General features: G+C 46.9%; 1 protein-coding gene across 2 annotated transcripts in view; it reads right to left on the reverse strand.

Moving 5' to 3' along the window:
* VANGL1 (VANGL planar cell polarity protein 1) overlaps positions 1-10,726 on the reverse strand; it is a 46,548-nt gene extending 35,822 nt beyond the window's left edge. Inside the window, exons 1-3 of one of the 2 annotated variants that reach the window (XM_071433294.1) lie at positions 10,650-10,726; positions 2,290-2,581; positions 418-544 (exon numbers count right to left, since the gene is read on the reverse strand). In XM_071433294.1, coding sequence (XP_071289395.1) covers positions 418-544; positions 2,290-2,372 — 210 coding nt within the window. In that variant the 5' untranslated portion in view covers positions 2,373-2,581; positions 10,650-10,726. Of the gene's footprint in view, positions 1-417; positions 545-2,289; positions 2,582-10,434; positions 10,571-10,649 lie in introns of those variants that run through there. The other variant, XM_071433293.1, reaches the window with a different exon arrangement.
* Positions 10,727-15,467: the final 4,741 nt, after the last annotated feature.

Genomic DNA, 15,467 nt, shown 5'->3' on the forward strand with positions numbered 1-15,467 from the left:
ACATCTCTTGATTCCCTTCCCTATTGGAATCCTGGTTCTAATGCACTTTACAAGATTACCTGGAGCAAATCCTGGATAAAAACTGAAATACATATATAGCTGAAAGGGCTGACCTGAATAATGCACAGTGAGACGATGGAAACAGAAGTTTATATAGAGCTTGACAGATGATACTCTGGAGAGAGAGTCAAAGTAGCGCTCAAGGAGTTGTCACATCAGCACTGGTGCTGTCAGAAACAGCACCCTCAGAACAAGACAGAGTGACTGAGATCTTGGCTGAATGCATGAGCAAAGGGCACCCATAAGCCACGATTCTTTACTAAACAGCATGCAAGCAATTCTTTCTTCTCATGAGCCAGCGAGCCCCTTGCTCTGTCCCACAACACACCCTGCAGGTTTGTTCCCAGCCCTCCTTACCTGGCCCTCCTCTGCCCGGGAGGCGTCATTCCCGAGCAGCGGCTCTGCAGGAGGCGTCTGGATAGTGACTGACTTCTCCGACCGACTGCCGTCTTTGCTTCGGGGAGATTTGTGTCTGTCCCGGCTCCTTTTTCAAACAGAGGAGGAGGAGAACAATGTTACCAGTTACTCCACGGAGTAGGGCCTGAAAGGTGCTGCACCTCTACCTGCAACAGGTGCCCCAAGCACTAGATCGGACAAGTTTGTCCTTCTGTTGATCAACATAGACTCAGGCTGCTACAAAACAAGCTCTGGAGGAGGTAGAAAGGGACCTTGCCCGGAGAAGCTGACAGGCCTGGAGGCTGGGACAGACCACCACCTCAGTGACAGCAGAGGGGAGGATAGGGATCCATGCCCACCACCTCACCTTCTCTTAAAACACCTTCCATCAGTGCTCTGCTTAAAAGGAAAGCCTGCATGCTCCAAACAACTGGCAATTCCATTTGGAATTTACTGGTCTACACAGTTCTCCACCTACAAGAAAGTGTCTTGCAGGGACATGCCCATTTAACACAAGGAATTAATCAATACAGCTTTAGTTCCTGCAAAGCAGAGTCTTGTCATCTCTGACCTTAACACTGTAGGACAATTGGTGAAGTTTATTTCCACTGGTTAATAACCTCAAGTTAACCTCTCACAAAGAAAGCAAGAACATCAAGGGTATAAGGCCAGTCTTTATTTCCAGAGCACCCTTGCAGACCTCACAGCTTCTCATCTGAGGAAGTCTCAAGATGAATTAAGCCCCATCAATCTGCTCACCAATGCTTTCCTCCCCGTTCCCACACAGACAGGAAAGCAGCCTTTACACTGGAAATCCTCACTGTGCTCAGGGACTGGCTTAACCCTCATGAGTATCCCAGCTCTGCCTCTCTCTTGGAATTACCAAAGCCCAAAGGTTTCAGGGGATGACACTTTTTCCAGTTTATGGGCTCTAGGATTTTTATGTTGTTTTTGGAACTCTGAAGGCATCTTTCCACATAGCATTCTAAGTTTAAAAGGGCAATCTGTATTGGGGGTTGGATGCTAAAGAAGGGAAAAAAGGCAAACAAGACATGTTCTACTCGATAACTGGGCTGTGAGCAAAGAGACTTCATGGAAGAATTCTTTTTCCAACCACACAGGGTAATTGCTTTCAAATTGCAAAATTATTTTGGACCAGCTCAGTAATAAGTTGCAAACAGTAAGTGGCACATATTTTAGATGTAAAATTAAGTATCGTGTAGGAAAAAAAAGAAAATAAAACGTTTCCAAAAGTTTCAGAGCAGATGGGTTTTCAGGCTGTTGAACTACCACAACAGAAAGGACTTGCTATTCAAGTTCAGAAAAGCCTGACTTCTAATCCAATCAACGCTGATAAAGGACTTGTTGCCGACTCAAGTACCACTCAAATTCTATTTAAAAAAACCTCAACACACCATTAACAGAGTAGGCTGGAGGAGGGGGGAGAGAGGCAGGAAGCCTTATTATTAGAGAATAAAGAAATGGTATCAGAGGACAAGTAGCAATTATCAATTTAGGAAGTCTAACATGTCTTCTCCCTAGATGCTGTACTCATCCCTCATCCTTTAAGAGGGGAGTTAGGTAATCTTTTCTTTCTGCTGGCACTATCCCTATCTTTTTGGCCACACATAACCCCAGCATGCATCCAACAGGTTGAATATCAATGAATTAGCAGCTTCAAGTCTCCTCACTGTGTTCCCCACGAGGACTTTCCACATCTATCTTCTCCAGACATCTAGGTCCACCGATTTTATCCTGGCTTACAGGTTTTTTTTCCCATAGGACATATCCTAACTTAGAGCAGTAAGTAATTAAAAACAAACATTTCCTTACCCTTGTCTGTGAGCTTTTTTGGAGTGACCTGAGTAGTGGGAGTATCCCGAATATGTTGATTCTGTATCCATTGCAGCAGACATCGGGTGTGCACGGAAGGGGCACAGATTTTATTTAAAAGATGAATTCCTGGTGCTCCTGAGGTGGAGTCCGTGGTAAAAGTGCTTTCCTGGGTACTCTTTGCTTCCCAGTCATCGGTGAGATCTGGTCCTCAGAGACTGAGTGAGCTTCACTTAAAAGGAATCTGATCAGAGGGGAGGGGAGGGAGGGTGCTTGGCTTCTCACGATTGACCTAAGAAACGAGAAACAGGCATGGAAGTGCACTCTAAGCAAAGCAAGACATCATCCCTGCTGCAGGAATTCCCTCAGTCTGGCCACATATCACACTCCTCAAGCCTGTCCTGCTCAGCCTCTCTTTCTGATCTAGTGAAATATATGCATTTGAAGAGCTTTAAATTAATTCAGTGCATCTGTTTTGCAGAGTTTAGCTCATTCATCTAAAAAGCTGGAAGAGACAGTCTAGGTCACCTGGTAGGGACAGTGACTCGGAGAAGGCACAGCAGCCTTAGAAACCAAAATTCACCCACAGAAAAATGGCCAGGCTTGGCTTCGACACCACATCTCTTGTCCTGCGTGACACACAGCCCAAATAACCCCCCCTTTCAGAACAGCAGCATTGCAGCCTATTTACAGGGGGAAGGGGTGGGGGTGAGGGCAACTTCTCTAGGAGAAATTCTGGAGAGAATCAGCCCACCATGTCTGAACCTGCTTCGTTTTCTTAACTGCAAGGTGTACCCATTATACAGGCATTAGTTACTGTACAATCAATGGCACTGTGAACACCTCCCTCTCTGTAACCTTTGTCTCCAGAAGCTAATTCGGGCCTTGAAGAATTCAATTTTATTAAAAATCATCTCTAAATATACACATACTAATAACACTGGGGAGAGTCGATTAGAGATCACATCTAGCTTATATGGGCCAACACTTCCTACAAGGTACTTCCACTTGGAAAAGCAGCTGAAGTCACATCTGTAAAGGGCAGAAGAGGGTCATGCTTTTTGGAGCAGGAGCAGGGCAACATTAGAACAATTTCCAACAGTAACATGTCAAAACCCCCGAGCCCTGTGGGAAGGAAGGGTAGATAGACATCATCCCACTTTCCAAATCCACATCCTTCGGTAGGTGAGAAGAGACATGGAAAGGAGGGGCATTAAGGAGTTGATCACCGGTTTGGGGGAACACATGCAATTAGGGAAGAGGGAAGGGTTGCAGCTATGGACAGAGGTACCTTGGCACAGCCCAGCACTCCTGTGGCACACAGGAGCCCTCTCACATGCCTTCTGCCCAAGCAACTGCTGCCTCCAACCAACAGAGCACTAAAGCCATGCCATGCTTTCAGAGTGGGCAAAAGAGCACTTTAAATTAGACTCCTCTGTAATTTTCTGCTCATAGCAGTTTTTGAAGGTGTTAGCAATAAAAAAAGGCAACCACTGCTTTCATCTCTCTCCTTCCCCAAAGACAGAGGGACAACAACAGAAATCCTGGTTTGGCTAACTATTCTTGCGAGCCATAAGATTCCTCCACTAACACCTCCACAGAGGCTCGCAGCAGAGCAGAGAGCTCTGCCACATGCAAGCACTGCCAAAGAACCAAGCCTCTTCCCCACAGGGTTCCTTGGCTGGAGGTGCAACAAAGTAAAGCAGCACCCCCATTGCATCCAGAGCAGCAGGTATTGGCACAACACTGGCTTTCCAGGGCTCCTGGAAAGCAGAAAGGCATGGGGACTTCTGTGTACAGGATTCCCAAGCTCTAAGAGCACATTGTAACTCAGAGAATACAAAAAGGACAAATAAGGATGGGACCATAAGGCCCAGTTTCAGGAGGAAAGGAATGAGGATGGATTTAAATACAGTTAAACAAAGCCAAGGCACAGCACAGTTTGGAAAATGGCATCATTACTATAACAAGAATAAAAATCCCCCAGCCTAGGATGTGATGTTAACACTCATTAACTCCCTGGATTTGCACACAGCCTGTACCTTACTGCTCCAGCAATAGGCTCATTAAAGCTGATTTTTACCTCTACTGTCCTGCTAGGCAACACAGAAAAATTCTTTCTCTCTCTCTGTCTTCCTCTGATAAATGGAGATGAGGCCACGACCCCCCTGCATTCAAAAAGCATGATGAGGAGATGGCTACACAGGACTTTACAGTCATTAGGCACCACAGACCAGAAACACCCTCAGTTGAACAAAAGGTGACAAGTTATTGTAGTCTTAAACCACTGTTTGTGATGTTACTGGAGTCCCTTTGAGAACAGCCATTACCTTTACAGATACATATCACTGCATTATAGGAAAAGGAAAAGGAAAAGCAGGGGAGCTGCTGGCATATATCAGTAAAGCTTATGTATTTTTCTAGCCCTCTAGGAAAGTAAAAACTCTCACCCTTTTCCTCTAACCACATAAAAGAATTTTCCCCCATATCCCAGGTATAAGAACCAGAGCTGAGGCAGGGACTGGGAATAGAGCTCCTCTTTTGACCCCTCTCACCCCATCAGCACAGGACCATACTTCTCTGGAGGCCTCTAGGAACATTTCTGCAGGCAGAGGCTGCTGTGGAAATGCACAGGCTGCCTGGGCAGGTACCATGAACAAGCAGTGCCCATCTGATGGTGAGTGAAGTAAGGCAGTGCTTGGGCACCAGGCAGAAAAGACCAACACAGGAACATCAGGGCAGGCTGGATCATGCCAACTTTCCCTTTCTGTGTAAGCAAGAGCAACGGTTTTGACACAGCTCTGTGAAAAGTCAACAAGGCAGCCCCCAAAAACCATCAAGTCTCCTGGATCACCGTCAAAAGCAGTAATCTCAGAAGTATTTCCCAACCTAAAGGATTCTAGGATGAACTCAGGGACTCTGCACCTCCTCTTTGCCCCAACTGCAGGGTACACCAGTGGCTAAATAATCTTCCTGTCAAGGCACTCACAGGCCAGCCAAGAACAAAATACATCTGCCCAACCTCAGCTGCAAAAAGCAGAAGACCACTGGCTTTGCCTGGTGCCCAACTGAGAATGATTGTCAAGAAGGCTTCCTAGATTTGTCCAACAGAGGCTAGGCTGGATTGCTAGACAGACACCACTCCCAGTCAAGAAGGGAGGAGCACAGTCTAAACACACACTCCCCATAGCCATGCCAATGCAGTTACCCACCTCCTGCTCTATTTCACAGCAGGAAGGCAGGGCAGCCTTACACCACAAAAGCTTCTGAAACTACTGTGAAGGAGGTAAGGAAGGGACCAAAATACAATTAACAAGCTAAACTACACCTCTGGTTTGGAGTTCTTCCAATGGCATAGACAGAAGTCAACACTGGATTAGCCATCAGCCCAAGAGTGGCCACTACTGGAGCCTGAGGAGACATAGAGAAGACAAGCTGTCCTCATGTCCTTCATAACTCAACCATATCCAAACTGAGCACAGTCTTCACACACCTCCACTACTAAATCACTGCTAATGATGATTACTACCCTACCCCTCTGGGTAAGAACAAGTGTTCTGCTTAAAGCAGCAGCCCCATCATGTGGGGCCTCATCCCTTCACAAAGGAGCCTGAATTCAGAATACAACATAGCCAATTGAAATGGCTTCACGAATGATCATTACATCTTGCAGGACTCTGCTGAAGGCATGGTCTGTTTGCAGAGCTTCTGGCCCTGCATGAAACAAAGCTCTGCTGGCCTGAGGGTACAGTTGCACTGTATTTCAGCGTTGACAAGAAGGCTGGTGTAGTCGCTTCCACCTCCGCACCACGGTTCACCACTCTCGGTTGTGTCAACACAATTCTCAGCAAGCAAACAGCACTGCTGGAAAACAAAACAAAAAATCCCTTTTCGCCCCCCTGCCACGCTTTTGTCTTGGATCCTTTCCGTGACCTAGTTCACAGCACAGCTCCAAACATCAAAACCAGCATCAGGGTGAATAGCAGCACAAGGGAACAGCTAGAGGGGAGATGGGAATGCGTGCTCTGCTCCACCACGACAGTTGTATAAACTGTACACCCAGAACTTTGCTCCCAGTAGGGCCAGCACTCTCACTTTGCCTTTCCCCTATTCACTGATGACAGAAAGAAGCCAAGTACTAGATGGAAAACAATGGTAAGGGCACCCCGAAATAAATTTTGGGACCCTGTGCTGGCAAGGACTGCCGCACCCTGCATGACAGTGAAGAAATGTAGCTACCCCTGAATACTGCAGAGATCACTGTAATTACAGTTTCTACGCAGCTACACAACTCATTGTAACTCCGTCTTTTCATATGCTCATAAATCTCAAAAAGAGTTCTTTTGAATTGCTATTTTCCACACTGGAAGCCCAATCCTATTTCCAATGAAGCTTGCTTTGTGATCGTCTTCAAGGGAGAGCAGTTTGGCTCCCAGCCCAAGAGAAATTTAAAAGAGCAAGTTGCATCTTTAAATCAAAGAGGGCAAACGCAAACAACAGCTCCCTTTACATCCCATGCTTTCCCAATGGATTTTCCCCTGTGAAGTTGAGGCAAATAACTCCAGAGCAGCTCATCTTTGAAATCTTTGCACAGTTTGAATCTTGCTCTGTTTAAAACTTGCAATCAATTAGAGTTGGTTTACCAGTCAGTTCATGAAGTTGTGTGTATTTGGAAGTGCCATCTGGAGCGCAAAGCAGCCACAAGTGTCCGTGAGGATGTGCGCAGAATTCAGCTCCAAACACCGTCAGCCTCACTTGTTAAACAGCACCAGCTGTCTACAGGGTAATGGATGCCCACAAGCTATTGCACTGAGAAATCTTCTTTTCCCTTCATTTAGTGAAATGAAGAGCTTTGCAAATCAAACACACCGAACCTCAAGCGCTGAGGGTTCAAAAGTAAAAACAATTAAGAGGGCTAAGCAGTGAGGAAGCTTTTCCAAATCTGGCATTGGCCTGGCTGCACAGTACTGCTGCAGCACATTCCCATTATTCACTTCAGGAAAACGAGAAGTTGCGTAACTTCAACTGCAGACATAGTAAGACCTATGAGCAATGCCACAGGAACCTCTTGCTTTTGAATTTCCTGAGCAGGCCCCAGTCCAGCAACTTGATCCGGAAGCACATAAGTTCATCCATGCTCATCTACTTGCAGAGCCAAGACTTCCAAGTTTTAACAGGCAATGAGCTTCGGGAAACAAGGTTTTTCTAAAATATTTGTATTTATTTTTACGTGTCATTAAATAAGGTCAATTTTGGCCATATATATATATTATATATATATATATATATATATATATATATATGAAACTAAACCATGGCTTTTACTCTGTGGTGGAGGCTCTTGATTTGCAAGCCCCTCATTCTAAAAAACCCCATTTAGTAGTCAGCAAATTCAAGCCCTTTAGCAATAGGTTCTCTTTTCTTTTGCTTCTCAGAGGCTCCTCAGAAAGATTTCACAGATCCCCTGGAATTTCCACCCCCAAAGCTGAAAATCATTAGTCCATGACATGGGTATTTCACAAGGAAAAGCCACTTGGTTCACTGAAGCAATCCACTGTTTAATCAGAACATGCAGCATGCAGGTCCGAAAACACAGCAACTGACAAGAGAAATACCCAGGCAAAACCACCACTCAAGTGAGTGGAGTTTCCAAGCAGTGACCCCCAGCCTCTTGTCCCCCCATTACACAGCTGGAAGCTCTCTACATAGGGCCCATCTATGAAGCACTTCCCTGGAGGATGTCCTTTGCCCACTCCAAGAGCCACATCTGTGCTGACCAGGTTTCTGAAGCAGAATGAGCATTTGAGACTCAATCATGCAAACTACACCTCAGTGCCATCCTGTGAGACTGGTGAAAGCTTGTGCTTCCTCATTCATGGGTCTGTTCCATGCTGCCAGATCTTCCAGTGCTCCTCTTAACCCCAGAGCCATGCAGCGGGGCACAAGGTAGTGTGGCCTCAACCTCAGGACACCAGAGCACCTGGGACTGTGCACAGGAATACAGTTTTCCACATTGACATTTAAAATAAAACAAACGGGGAAAAGAGTCTCACAAGACAACACTGACTCTGCCTATCCCAACAGGCAGTACCTGTACCTCATTTTCAGTACTTGCTTTTAGCCATAGCACTCAGATACTGAGTTAGCATTAAAAGGTATGAACTGCAAAAGGTTTATCTACTGAAAGAGCACTCCCTCCTTTAAGACACTTCATATCTGCCAGCATTTTCTATTTAAATTTAGAACAAAAAAGAAGTCTACAGACCCTGAGAAAATCCCCAGGACACAGCACATTCTGGGACTCCACAGAATGGAGTCTCTCTACATCTCCCTCATGCTCAATTCTGTAGAAGTCCAATGCCATTCTGCCCTTGCAAGGAGAGAGGGCAAAGGTGTTGACCCCAGAGGAAATAACCATTGTTTTTTAATTTGACCCAAGTCAGAAAATTCTGACATACAGGCTAATGAGGAATTAAAAGAAGTATTAAGATTGTTTTTACACGGGTTCATTTTCTTCTTCCAAGCAACAGTACCAGACATCGAGAAACAGGAGCTCACTATTTCCCACCAGCAGAACTGGACATCGCAGCTCTCCACTCAGGTCTGCCTCTCAGCTCCCCACAAAGCAGCACAAGCCCTGCAGCAGCAAAGTCACATTTCTGACACCATCCTTTGCTTTGGTTGCAAGAGGTGGGGGTGTAAGGAAGGCAGGCTACAACAACACAACACACAGTTCTGCTAGTACAACTGCAATCATTTGGTAGTGTTGTCCTAGTACTGTATCCCAGTCTCACAATGACAGGAAGCCCTCTCCAGGTGCACATATCCATAAGACAACAGCCACCAGGAACAACTGCCACTGCTAACCAAAACCAAAAGGCCAGAAGCAACTACTTGGAGCTACTGGTCAGTGGCTGGGAACAGTTAGATATTTGCCTGGCTGGTTCCAGTACAGCCTGGGATTATTCCAAAATTTCAGCTATAGGGAACATTTTTAAAGGAGGTTTTCTACAAGACTCCATTCACATTTATTTTTCAAAATTAACAACTGTAGTGATCACTGAGCCAACACTGGCCTCGTAGCTGTGGCCAGCTAAATAGCCAAACCCCAGTGGGGGAAAAGAGCCAAGCATGGTCAAAACGAAGCTTTTCAAAGGTGGCAAAGCACTGCTGAAGCTCCCTTCTCCACAACTCTCCTCCTTGAAGTCAGGCTCACAGGCAATGGTATCAGAGAACATACTTCATAACATCCTAATTTGCACTTCCAGCCAGCGTGACTCCATTTCTTAACTCTTTATAGATCTAGTGGGCAGTTCATTACTGACAAACTCAGGGTCAAAAAAATCCCACTGCTCAAACAGCCACAGAATCGCCCAGCTGCCTCCTCAGATCGAAAACCCTGCCATCAAGTCACTTATGCTTTCACCGGCTCTGCAATTCAAAGAGTTCAACCCTCGGCATAAGAGAATCAGTTCACCACCTTGACAACCTTCTGAATAAAAAACCAAACCCCCTATGTTATTTCGCAGCAGCTCTCCTTCCCGTCACTCCTGCTCCCCCTCCCGTGCTGCCCAGCGGGATGAGCCCAAACACAGAGCAGTTTGTTTCACACGCCGTGGGCAGGCAAGGCACCACCGGCAGAGCATTCACACCAGCGCGGAGCCTCTCGTACCAGCAGCGCACGGGCTCCTTGCAGGGCGAGGCTCGGCAGCCAGAGCGCTCCTGCGCCCACGGCCCTCGCCGGCACCGAGCGCCTTCTCCCGGGATGCCGAGACCGCGGACCTGCCGCCCCCGCAGCCTCACGGCGGGCAGGCTGAGCCCCGGCCGGCAGGAGGGAGGCCCCCGGCCGCCTTCCACCATCGCCCAGGCACGGGAACCAGCGCGCAGCGCGGAAAGCGCCGGGCAGGGCAACGGGACGCGGCGGGCTGGCCCCGCAGCGGGCACCGCCGGGGCCCTCAGCAGCACCGCCCGGCCGGGCACGGAGCCTGCGGCCAGGCGCGGGAGCCGGAGGCTGCCACACCGCCGCTCCCGCCGCCCCAGCACCGGGGTCCCGGCGGCGGGAGGGCGTGGTGGGGGGCAGCGGCATCGCCCCCCCCGCACCGCGGCCGGCCCCGCACAGACAGACGGGCGGATGGACGGACTCACCTCCCTGCCGCGGCCGTCCCATGCTGCTGCCGGCACCGACCCAACCCTCCGCCGCCGCGCCGCTCCCCGCCACCTTCCCCGGCGGCGGCCGCCGTCGCTGCTGCCGCTTTCCGCTTCCTGTGCCCGGCACCGCCCCGCAGCCCGTCCCTCCCCCGCCGGAGCCACCGCCCCCGGGCGAGGCTCGCCTGCCCTGGCAGCGGCCGCCCTCACGGTACCTGAGACTCCGGCACCCAAATCGCGCGGAGCCGGGCCCTGTTGCAGCCGCACCGAGTGGGGCTGTGCGGCCGGACCCGCTGCTCAGCCCCCGAGGCCCGATTTGACGCTTGAACCTCTCCCCGTAGTTCAGCCTCCTCCGCACCTCGGGCGTACACACGCTTCTTCACATCTCCTGCCGCTGCTTTCCCCATCGCCGCCCTCCTTGCTCCCCGTGCCCAGCCCATGAGCCCCGCAGCTCTTCCAAGGCTCTGCAGCTCTCCTCCACACAGCCAAGCTCCTCGCCTGTCCTATGCTGTCACCTTCTCCTCCAAGAGGAAGATCGGTCCCTTGGAGCTATCCCATCCCAGACTACGGTGTCCTTGGGTTTCCTCTAAGGCTAAGTGTATTCCCAGGCACTCTAATGCCTCGCTTTGGGGATGGCTTGGTCTGTTCCTCCACCCAAAGCCTGCAGCTGCAGCGCCCTTTGCCCCTGGTCACAAGAGGACTGCCATGAGGAAGGACCTCCTGCCGCCCAGGGAGAAGGGCCTGCTTTGCCTGAAGCCTGCCTAGGGCACCAAATTCCTGGCACCACTTGCTCCGGGCAGGTGGGAAGGAAACCGGAGAGTCCTGTGTTAGCACAAGTAATTTTTTCTACATGTAAATGTTGCTCCTATTTCATTTTACCTTTGGGTTTTTTTACCCTTTAAAAATATTTACATTTTCAGGACATACAATGAGCTAGCAACTGGAAATGTATGAAGAAAATCTAGACCTCCTAGATTCCAGTCCTACACTTTGAACTGCTCAGGTATGACCCAGGCAACAAATGGAACAAATGCAGAAGAAACTGAAGTTATTCTTATTAGAGAATGTATGTTTTGCCTTATTGTGGCTTCTGTAGATGGCATCTTTTATTTTTTCCCTCCACTTTGCCTTCCCTCTGTTTTCCCAAAATAATGTCACAGTTTTATTTGTGGTGCTTGCCCCCTACTCAAACACCCATAGCCCACAGAATGACTTCACAATGAAACAGTCAGCCAGGAATGACAAGAAACCTTTCCATATCCCTCTGATTTGGTAGTTACATTACCTCCTATTTTGCATGGCATACCTGCCTACACAACCCTGTGACTGGAAGAGTCTGATATCAACTGATAGGCTCCATCTTGTATTATGCATCAACATGTGTCTAAACTTGCCCAAGGCCTGAGTACTCTGCTGCATTCCAGGGACTGTCTCTCCCCTGTGAAAAGCATCTGACACCCTGCTGAAAGCCTGCCACAGTCTCACTGCCTGCTGAGGGCTCTCCACGGCTAATGGGCTTGCTCATTTTGTCACATTTCACCCTGCTCAGAGGTGGGTGAAACGTGACAAAAGACAACAGCTCGAGCTTAAGCAGGACACCCATCTGGGGCAGGGGAGAGACTCGAGCCAAGGAGCAAGGTTTTACCTGTGCCATGTGGGGGAGATACTGCCCTGCCTGAAAAGCTATGGAAACTCAGGGGAAAACATCAGCAAGGGAAAGAGACCTTTACCAAAGGTCTTTAACTAGACATCTTTGAAAGCAACAAAGAAACTGTGCTAAATCTATTTCTTTTCCTACCATGTTGCCCCAGCAGCTGCTCAAGAAGATTTAGAGGATTTCTCAATGCTTGTTTCATGGTTTAGAGCAGCAGGACCTGTTGCAGTACCCCACGGAAAGGAGACTTCTAGGGATGTACACAAACCTCAGTGAGAATCAGCACCCATGCCCTGCCCAGACCTGGTGCAGATACCTCTTGGACCCAGCAGTGAAGCCCCTCACTCCTAACTAGGTCAAGGTGTTACACAGAAGACTGGCAAAGGAGGAATACACTGAAGATGGGCTCAGGGGCAGATTCTGAGATATTGTTACATGTTTATCTCTCATCATCTGTTTAAACCTCTGAGACATGAGGAAATGTTTCGTCTGAGTCAAGCTACCTGTGTAGAAGGGTCATAGTTCAGAAATTTGTGAAGTGCTCTGCTCCTGTACACTACTGAATAGGTAAATTTAGAGTTGATTAGGGTTTTCTTTAAGGTACCTGAATGGGTCTTATAGAATCACAGGAGAATTGTTTCAATTGCAGTGGACCTCTGGAGATCCAGTCTTTCCAGTCAGAACAAGGTCAACTAAAGCAGGTTGCTTGGGGCTGTGCTAGGCAGGATTTTGAACATCTCCAAAGACAAAGAGTCCACAAGCTCCCTGGGCAACCTGTTCCAATGTTTAACACATGAATAGTAAAAATTGGGTTTTTCTCACATTTAAATGTATTTCATGCATCTCAGTTGGCACCTGTTCCCTCCTTTCCTTTCACGAGGTCCCACAGTGAATAGTCTGGCTCCACTTTTTTATTCCCTTCCAACTGATATTTATACATAGTAATACACATTTACACACATCACCTCCACTCTGAAACCTCTTCTCAAAGCTAAAAAATCCCAGCTCCTGGTGTGTCAGATGTGCCAATCCCTGAATCATGTTAGTGGACTCCAGTATGTCCATGACAAACAAAGTTGGTCTCTGGTCCAGAGCGTGCTTGTAATGCAAAACACTTACACTCTTCTGTTCTCCTCTGCTTTGATCTTTTCCTGTTCCTGCTGGAACAGTGGCCAGGAGATATTTTAGGAAGGATTTGTAAGTGGTCAAGTGTATAGTTTGGCCCTGCTTTATGGCATGATCTCAGATGCACACACAGATAGATGAGGAGCTAGGGCACACATATGAAGCCAGGCCTAAATTGTCTCATGAAGTGGCACACAAGAAAGGGAGATGATTTCAGATTCATCCCTGTTTCCCTTTCCAAAGCAGACTTGAGATCATTTTATGAGATCATAAATACCTTTGATTTGCTCCAAATTTGTCTCTCTTCTATGGAAAAAAAGGCATTCTTTATAATGTGAATGTCAATGCTGCAACCTCAAATTCACTGGAAGCAGCAGAGAAAGAATAGTAGATGCCCTGCACTTATTTCAGCAAGTTAATCAAATAATTATTTTCTGCTTAAGCTGCCAAAACCAAAGCCTTTTTCAGATTTTACAAAATGCAACTTCTCTCTTTCCTTAACTCTCTGTTGATTTGCTTTTTCAACAGCAACATGATTAGCATTCTCATTTCATACACTCCTTGAGGGGGTTGTTTCTATCCTTAGCTTTGAAGAAACACACAGGAAAATGTTACAAGTGCAAGCAGGAACATTCTCTTCCTGCCTGAAACGTGAGGATCCAGACAGTTCCTGTCTTCATCACATTTTTGAAGGGTCTACATGCCTTCCCACCATCTGACAGGGGCCAGTACCATCTGACCAGGGCCAAGATGGGTGGATGGTGTAGTCCAACATGAAATACACACACTTGCAGGAAATTCAAAATGATATAGACATCTGCATTCTAGAGAAGATAGAAAACCAGAAAACCAGAAAAACATAAGGCACTTTCTGAAATGGGGACATTATCCATTCTTATGGCAAATCCTTTAGGGTTTTGAATCATTCTGTCTTATATTTTGATTTGCTGATCACAGTGCATCAGCAACCTGCTATTCACTGAAATCATCTGAATAAAGGTGTGTACATTCTCTCTTCCAGGATCATATACTGTAAAGTGATGGGAGTTTTCACACAACTTGACATGCACGTTACACTTTAAAGTCATCTCTCAGCTCAAAAGTTTGCTTTTCTTTTTCCTCCAGGACCTTGGTTTCACTTATATTTAAATTAATCAATTTCCTTATCCTTATATTTTTCTATTGATCATTTTTGTGGGTCAGATTCTGCTCTGTTTGGAGATACACACAAACACTATTTTTGTTAAGATACTGAGGTTGGATTCAGTGTAGATTTTTTCCATCACCTTGGAAACCAGTCTTCTTCTTTCCTCAAAATCCAGACTCCATCTTCCCCAACACACAGTGACATATCCAGATAATTTTTGTCTCTGACAAAATTCAGTGACAAAATCACGTGTCTACATTTGTCCATAAAACCTGATTGATTTCTGTGCTTGGTATTGCTTTTACTACTTCCTGAATAGATGGGAAAGATCATTCTCAAGTTACAGGCCACTAAAGAGAAAATTTGTGTGCATAATGTCCTGAGAATCAGAGGCAATGCTTTGTCAAGAAACACAAGTGTGAGCTGAGCCAGCACAAGTATAAATGTCACTCTGAATTACAGCCTGCTTGTATATAGCATCAGCTGGAGTCTCCAGCACAGGGTGCAAATTTTTTCCTGAGAGTGGATGTCACTTCAGAGGTCCTATCTGATGAAACTGCTCGTACAGCCAATCTGAGCTGTGCATGATCATGCTCTCAGCTGCTTACCTCACTCCAGCAGCTTGCATCCAAAGTTTAAGTAATCGTGCAATGGCAGAAATGCACAAGGTGCCACTTTTCAGCTCTTCTGCAGCAAAAAATCTTGTTTGGAAGAAGAGAGAGAGAGAGGCCAGAGGGACATGACTACAAAAGAACTCCTTCCTTCCCTTTTGGAGTGGTTGCTATTTAGAAAGGGAAAAAGCATAGTACTGCACAGCTGAAGAAGCAGCATGACACATTTATTTTGTATAGCAACTTGTATAAAAGTTGCTAAGCCCTTTATGGAATTAATTATCTGAAATACATGATTTCTGCCCAAATAAAGAGAAATGGTGGTGGGTAGCAACACTAGAAAAACTTCCCTTTGCTGAGATTCCGCAAAACCCAATTCAGGATTCAGTTGAAATCTCACTTTCATTTCAAAGCAGACAGGTAGATCTTTTCTTTGGGTTCAGCAGATTTAAAGAATACTAAAGAACATTGTTAAAAAAAAAAAAAGCAAAAAACC

The sequence above is a fragment of the Agelaius tricolor genome, unplaced genomic scaffold, assembly GCF_023055355.1.
Source record: "Agelaius tricolor isolate 1412-34295 unplaced genomic scaffold, bAgeTri1.0.p SCAF_9, whole genome shotgun sequence".
NCBI classification, from domain to species: Eukaryota; Metazoa; Chordata; class Aves; order Passeriformes; family Icteridae; genus Agelaius; species Agelaius tricolor.